This window comes from Hordeum vulgare, chromosome 1H (genome assembly GCF_904849725.1).
Source record: "Hordeum vulgare subsp. vulgare chromosome 1H, MorexV3_pseudomolecules_assembly, whole genome shotgun sequence".
NCBI classification, from domain to species: domain Eukaryota; kingdom Viridiplantae; phylum Streptophyta; class Magnoliopsida; order Poales; family Poaceae; genus Hordeum; species Hordeum vulgare.
This window is the reverse complement of record NC_058518.1, coordinates 9,616,920-9,624,571: the sequence shown is the minus strand read 5'-3', so window position 1 is coordinate 9,624,571 and position 7,652 is coordinate 9,616,920. Positions and strand designations below refer to the sequence as shown.

At 46.9% G+C, this 7,652-nt stretch overlaps 1 protein-coding gene across 1 annotated transcript; it reads left to right on the top strand.

Annotated features, from left to right (window-relative positions):
• The first annotated feature begins 1,179 nt into the window (after nt 1–1,179).
• Nucleotides 1,180–5,346, top strand: LOC123441872 (kinetochore protein SPC25 homolog). Its single transcript, XM_045118082.1, has 9 exons — nt 1,180–1,590; nt 1,762–1,854; nt 1,966–2,112; nt 2,280–2,396; nt 2,509–2,598; nt 2,698–2,820; nt 3,244–3,458; nt 3,551–3,633; nt 5,046–5,346. The coding sequence occupies exons 1-8, from the start codon at nt 1,320–1,322 to the stop codon at nt 3,605–3,607; spliced, it is 1,113 nt and encodes a 370-aa protein (XP_044974017.1). The 5' UTR covers nt 1,180–1,319; the 3' UTR covers nt 3,608–3,633; nt 5,046–5,346.
• Nucleotides 5,347–7,652: the final 2,306 nt, after the last annotated feature.

Genomic DNA, 7,652 nt, shown 5'->3' with positions numbered 1-7,652 from the left:
ATCGATCCTATCCCTCCAAATTTTCTTCCGACCCATAACCAAACCACCGTGCTTCGGTTTTTTTATTTATGTGCCTAGCTAGGATCATTGCAAGATCCTCCTCCTCTTCCATATCAAATTCTTCTTCGGAAGAATCATATGAGGAACTCATCTACAATGTTTAATTTAAACTAAGCTATAAAACTACAAACAACATGCATCAAATTTATGTAAAAAATGCGTAGTTGAATCCACTACATACCTTGCGGGCGTTTTGTCGAACACCTTGCGGGCGTCGAGCGGCAGTGGGCGCCGGGGCGCTGTTCGTCGGACGACGGCCGCACGCGAGGGGCGGCGGTGACTAGAGAGAGAAGGACGAAGCAGCGACGGCGCGGAGATAAGTCGGGGAAGCGCCGGAACGGTCGCCGGAAGAAATGGGATGGCGCGGGCGGCGGCGACGCCGCGGCTTGGTGGGTAGGTGGAGCTGCGAGCGAGCGCTCGAGTGTGTAGCGCGCCGAAGCGGACGCAACAAATAAACGACGCGCGATGGCGTTTTCACCAACGCGCTGAACTAGTTTTGCAGCGCGCGTTTATTACGCGACTGGTGGAGCAACTTTTTTATTGTGCGCGTTAAAAACATGATTTTTACAGCGCGACACTGTTTTAACGTGGGCGTTGGAGATGCTGTGAATGCGGGCCCGCCGAGAGACTTGGAAAGAAAACCCTTAGGCCTCGTTTGGTTAAGGGGGATTGGGGAGGTTTTGAGAGGAAGGGATTTCAGGGGATTGGGTGAATCCCTTTGTTCCATCCAATCCTCTCAAATCCCCGGGGTTTTGCTTACACTAGTCTTCCGAGGAGGATTTTAAAACACATGGATAGGAAGGGATTGAAGGGGAACGAAGGGGATTGGGCTAAGCAAACCCCTCCTACCAAATGAACGCGCGAGGATCTGTGAGGTTTCTGGCCCTCCCGGGGATTTTCCTCTCAAAACCTCCGCAATCTCCCTTAACCAAACGAGGCTAAGCCCTGGGAGGGGCAAAACCGAAAATACCACTTGAACAATCTTGAACAGAGAGCAGCGCCTTGCTCCTCGCCCGCCCCTCCTTGCTCTCCAGTGGCGAAGCCAGCAATCTCGCAAGGTTTGGCTGCTGCCACACCTAACATATCCATGTATACTAGGTTTATGCAGTACTTAATTAATGATTTGAGCCAAGCTAGTAACCTCTGCCACACCAATAAAAAGTTTCTGCATCCGCTACTGGCTCTCCTCGCCGTCGCCGTCGCCGGCGGCCCACGCCCGCGAGGAGTTGGAAGCAGGTCCGGAGCATCCGCGGTCCAGGATGGCGGAGGACATGGAGGCGCGGCGGGCGGCGTGCGAGCGCCGGCTCGACGCCTTCGGAGACCGAATCGCCGCCCTCCAGTCGTCCATCCGCGCCTCCGCCCGCCAGGAGCTGGAAGCAGGTCCGGAGCATCCGCGGCCCAGTATGGCGGAGGACATGGAGGCGCAGCGGGCGGCGTTAGAGCGGCGATTCGCCGCCAGCCGAGACCGATTCGCCTCCTTCAAGTCGTCCATCACCCGCTCCGGCGCCCACCAGGTCCTCTCGCGTGTAGGTACGCACCCCCTCCCTCCCTCGCTCCCCCTCGCCTCGGCCCAAACCGAAAGCCCCAATCTTTTCCCCCTCTTTTCAACCGGAACGCGCCAAATGCGGGCGAAATTATTCAGATCTAGGGTTCGGTTCGCCCGGTTTCCCCTCCGATTGATGAGATTTCTCCGTGTTGCAGAGGACCTCGCATTTATCCGTGTTGCAGAGGACCTCGCCGGACTCAAGAAGAAGTTGCTGGGCCTGGAGTCCGACCTAGGGCAAGCTCTGTCCCGTGAGTGCAGACCTGCGCAGTCCTTTGCTTAGTGCTGCAACACTGTTCTGCACATTTCTTTGATCGGTTCATGGCGTGCCTGAAATCTGTGTGTGCGTCCATCTTTTGCAGTTAACTTCCGCAGGCAGTTAGAATGCGAGCGCCTCAGGGAGTCGATTTCAGCCGAGGATGCTGAGAGGGAGCAGCTAATTGGCCAGCTCACCGACCAGGTGGACAGGAGAGGGCGGTGTGCCACGGTCATATCGAATGCGCTCGAGGGTAACTACATTATTTTTAGTTTAGCATTCGGGAGTTATGCTGTTGCCATATATCGTTTTAATACAGTGTGGCGTTACATCTGTTGTCGCACTTATTTTCTTTATTGAACTGCGCCGACATAGTTTATATATGACACTGATGTAATTAATTCTCATGTACCATGGCAGCTGTCCAGGCTCTTGAAACAAAGGCTGATGAAGATGATACATGGAGGACAGACATACAAAAAGCTCTTCGCTGGTATCAAGAGTTCCTTGGCTTCCAGGTCATTACCGGAGGAGAAGGTAATTGGTAATTTAAGGAAATTATGTTAACAACATGATAGATATACTGCTATGCTTAAGGAAATTATGTTAATATCATGATTTCTCCTGATTTCCTTTTTTTTTTCTTAAGGCCTGAAATTTGTATTTGACAAGGTTGACTTGCAAAGTCCTGAGAAGGAGTTCTCAGTTTCCTTAAAGATTGACAATGATAGATATATCTGTGAGTTGGAATTTCACATGGATTTCGTCTTCAATTTAGACCTTATATTTCATTTCACATGATTAGTCATAAAGCACACACTCTTTTTATTCATCGCAGTACTTCAATGCAGTCCAGCCGTGGAAGATTCTGAGGAACTGATGAAGGATTTGAACCTCAGTAACAATCTAGCCAAGTTTGCAAGAATAATCCGACAGAGGTTCCAGGCTGCTGCTTTGGCTGGTACCCAATATTTTGTTTTTGTTTTTCTACGAACAAGCATTCAGTTCATAAACATCTTATATTAGTACAATAAACAATATGTGTTTTCCTTCCTTTCCTTTTGCGTGCTAGTAAGGCACAATAAGCCTATAAGCTTCATCAGAACCGCTTCACCTAGCACGTGCCCTATTTCCTGGAATTCCAAACTGTATATGCTGTCAACATTACCGAGGTTCTATAAGTTGGCGACTCTTTGATTTTGGTGTTTGAGAATTGCCCAAAGCATATCTCAAATGTTCCTAATGATCCAGTGCATGATTTCACGTAGACCATTGGGTCCTTTTCTTTTCATGGAACCGAAACTTTCTTTGCCGGTTCATTCACATAAGCTTTTGTCCTTTGTCATGTAATCTGTTAATTTTTTTATTGCTTTGTCTTTCACAGGGGATCTTCCTGCAAGCCCAACTGTTTGTTCAGATGCTTCCGCTCTACCCATATCATCTCCGGTGATAAAGTCAGTTGACTCCAGAAGCAAAAATGATAGAGATAGAAGTAATCCTCAAAGTAAGAACATGAAGCCGCTTCTTCCTGCTAAGAGACAAGCTTCTGCCCTATCGGCAGCATCTCCTAGTTCTGTGCGTCGGTCCCCGCGTTTTGTGGTAACCGTCTCATCACCCCTAGATATATTTCCAGTTTAGCATTATCTAGAGGAACATGTATTTATCAACTACTTCTTCACTCTGCTGATTAGGGAAAAGACGTTGTCCAGAACCTGAGCCGAAGCCACCAACACAAGACAGGGAGATGAGGGACAGACGAAGAGGCGGCAACAAGGTATAAAGAATGACAATTTTTTCAATAGCTTAGTACACAAAAGTCTGGACATGCTCATACATATTATCGTCGCATTTTCTGTGCTTCATTCCTAGCCGAAACTCACAGTAAGGAACAAATTAACGGGGGAGGCGTAGGACAGTAAGAACACAAATTTTCAAAAAGAAAAATACCAACAGTAGTTGTTGATGGCACCATTGTGTGCTGACTACACTGCGCTTTTTCACAATTATAATCATGAATTGATCCATTAGGCTACAAATTACGATGAATGGATTATCAATGCTAATCACTAAGTGTTTAAGGTACTGAACAACCAGGAAAATAATTGGAGATACGCATATAACATGATCCAGGAGCACAAATACGCATACAACATAATCTATGAGCACAAAAAAATCCAAAGCATGTGAATCAAATTGACTTACTAATTTGGCAAACTACTGCCACCGTCTCGCATCTTCTGAACTTAATCAAGGGAAACTGCCGCGTCGAGAGAAAAACAGTAAATAATCCCATCCCGAAGGAAATCGAATCAAGGAAGAGGGTGCTTGTCACAAATGAGTAGTAATAAAGAGTGAAATATATTTCACCTAGGGCTTTAACCATCGATCTGGTCATCGCGATAATGCTCATGTCGAGAAGCACACAGAAAGAGGGATGAGATGATGAGGGCATTTCACCTAGGGGTTTAACCTTCGATCTGGTCATCGTGATAATGCTCATGGAGAGAAGCACACAGAAAGAGGGATCTATCGCACTACAAGATGCTTGATTTGCCGAGGTCTCCTCTGCCTTCCCTATAGAGAAAGAGACCCAACCAACAACTTGCAGCAAGATTAGCACCTGCAAATAAAAACTGAATCACCCTATCAGCAGCCTTAGTCAAACCACAAAGAGAAAGAGAAAAAAATCGGGAAAGAGAAATCAGGGGAAGAAGCAGAGCAACCGGGAGGAGAAAGGGAAGCGGTGGTGAAATAATGAAACATGAGACGTGCGGATGCAGCCCGCATGGGAGCATGCCGGATAGGATATTTACCTCCTGCTCTTATCCCCTGGTTAGCCAACGCTCTTCAATAAGTTGCTTCCCATAACGCACACACGGCCACATCTCTTGCGCGACGTCATTGCCTCAGTTCGGCGGGTAGCGTAGCATTGTTTGTTCCTAAATATAAGTCTTTTTAGAGGTTCCACTAGGAACTACATATGAATGTATATAGACATACTTTAGAGCGTAGATTCACTCATTTTACTTTGTTTGTAGTCATCTAACCACATCTGTAAAAAGACTTATATTTAGGAACGGAGGGAGTAGGTTCCATTACATTACATGTGGAGGCGCGTCATGATAAGATAACTGGCTAACAGTAGTACAAGGCGAATAACACCATCTTTCACATTGTTTTGTGCAGGAAAACACGTGAGTCCGAGTTCGAGTCTGCTGATGCAGAGCCTGACCTGGCCAAACTAACTCTTAACTGACGATTTGGCCGCCCTGCTCTTCTCTGCCAACATTCATGATGTGTTGTTGAGCCTATGCAGCGCCGTGCAATGTTGTTTTCAGCTGTCGAGATCTTCGGTGTATGTTGATCGTTTAGTTTAATTCGTAAGATTGGGATATCTAGGAAAATTTGTGCTGGCGCTCTATGTTGGAGAAACAAAAATCCATCGACATGGACCTCCTGTCTTGGTAAAATTGCGAGTTGACGATGATGGTGTGTGTGCCACCGTGCCATGTGTGCCGTCAGGTTTGGAATCTAAGGCTGAGACTGAATGGGCTATACCCGAGCCACTCAACTTGGACAGACAATAGTCTGGAGAACACCAATAGTCTGGATGTTTTGTAGAACCCCTCCCGAATTCCCTCAAGACAGACAAAGTCGAGTTGGGCGAGGATCCCTCCTCTTGCATAGCTGTAGTTGTAGTTGTAGTTAGGGTGTCAATGAATTGGATTTGGCTTTGAGGCAGTCCCTAGATCTTGCCGTGGATCTAGCGCGGCCTTTTCTTCACTCTGCCGAGGACATCCAATTCCAGCACAGTCGATGCAAGATCGAGCGCGGCCTTTTCTTCTTCTCCCTCGGTGATATTCTATGTCATCTTGCCAGGAAAAGATGGTTGCACCGTCGTCCATGTCTGCGCTCCTGGCCACCCGGCAAGCTGCGGGCGTCCCACACCGGCCAACCTGCTGGTCCGGCTTGTCTAGGGTGTGTTTGGTTGCATTCCCTGTCTAGCATCGGTTGTTCCCATCTAAGACATGGTCAGTGTAGACATGCCGAGGAGATGCATTTGTTGTTGTTTGGTAGTAATGTATGTGTTGATACAATGTCGAGGTGAGACTTTGTTTGATAGCTGCTGGTTGGTGAGTGAACAGAGGAGATGAGAGGGAGGGAGATTGGAGGAAAAAGGAGGCAGGACGGCGGCAGAGCTACCTCCTGCTTGGTCGGGGGCGAGCAGGGCGGCGGCGCGGGGGCGAGCAGGACGGCGTTGGCGTGGCCGGGGGCGAACGGGACGACAGCGGCGCGGGGGCGAGCAGGACGGCGTTGGCGTGGCCGGGGGCGAACGGGACGACAGCGGCGCGGGGGCGAGCAGGGCGGCGGCGCGGCCGGGGGAGAGTAGGGGAGGCGGCGAGCGGGGCGGCGCGTCGCGGGACGAGAGGCTGGATTAGGTCAGTTCGTTCGGGAGCCACGTTGAGCAGCAAACACCCCTTCGTCCGTTCGCTCGGGAGCCATGTCGGAGGGCCTTTTTGCATCAGAGATGGGTCATGCTGAGTAGAGTTCATACACCCAACCAAACGGACAAAAATGAGTTGATAAGGGAAGCACTGCATACATACTCTCAACTGTACATGTTACAGTGACTAGGCCGCCCTTCAATTCTTGGCATAGACCGATTTGGAGTGTCACTGAAACTGATAAATGTGTGGGTGGAAAGGATTTTCTGTTGTCGCATACTCTCTGTCCCCTCACTATAGGCTACATCAAGAAATGCTTTTTAAAGGGAAAAACAGTGTGTTGGTTGGGACCTGAACTTATAACCTACTGTTTAATCATCTCTCTTGTACCAGTAGATATGCAGTGAGTTCCTAGAAAAAAGAATTATAAAAGCACAACAAGTCCTCTTGCAAGGTGGATATGGAGAAGAAAACATCTGGCTTAGAATGATGGCATATTAGTTGGGATACTACATGTTTGATTACGCTCCACGTACAACGACAAATGAAAAACAATGTAACATTTCTTTGATCAACATGTTGGCGGTGTGTATGTTTTTTTTTTATAACGAGTATTGGCTCTTGACTAGTACTCCCTCCGTCCGGAATTACTTGTCACACAAATGAATAAATATGGATGTATCTATAATTAAAATACATCTAGATACATCAATTCCTATGACAAGTATTTCTGGACGGAGGGAGTATAATTTAAGTAAATAACATTCTACCTGGTCTTTTGTGATCCCGTTGCGTAGCACGGTCATTTTACTAGTTACCTTGTAGTTTCCGTGTCGTCAAACACAATCTTCTTGAAATTCATGTACTCACTCCGTAAAGAGACATATAATAGGACGTGGAGTATCTGATGAACAGTAAAATCAAAAAAAAATTCAAAAAGTGTTCATAAAATTCTGAATTTTTTTTAGAGCAACTTTGAAAAAAGTTCTAAGTGCATGCAAAAATCTGGCATGAACTAACATTTCTACAAGGCATGGCAAAATAAACAAAATGGATCAAAATAAACAAAATGGATCCATTTTGTTTATTTTGCCATGCCTTGTAGAAATGTTAGTTCATGCCAGATTTTTGCATGCACTTAGAACTTTTGTCAAAGTTGGTTTCAAAAAAAATTCAGAATTTTCAATTTTACTGTTCACCCGAGCTCAAATGAGCTCATGAGCAGAAAGGCACTTTCGCATATTTTTTTTTGAAAACTTCCTCCCACTTTATTCAGCAATAAGGGTAATCATATCATTTACAATAGCTGGGATAATCTTAGGAGGAGCTGAGTCCATCCAACAGCTAG

Coding starts and splice junctions, on each gene's coding strand:
- LOC123441872 (XM_045118082.1), top strand. CDS start 1,320: ATGGCGGAGGACATGGAGGCGCGGCGGGCGGCGTGCGAGCGCCGGCTC. Junction 2,397..2,508: donor GGTCATTACCGGAGGAGAAG/GTAATTGGTAAT, acceptor TTTTTTCTTAAG/GCCTGAAATTTGTATTTGAC. Junction 2,599..2,697: donor TGACAATGATAGATATATCT/GTGAGTTGGAAT, acceptor TATTCATCGCAG/TACTTCAATGCAGTCCAGCC.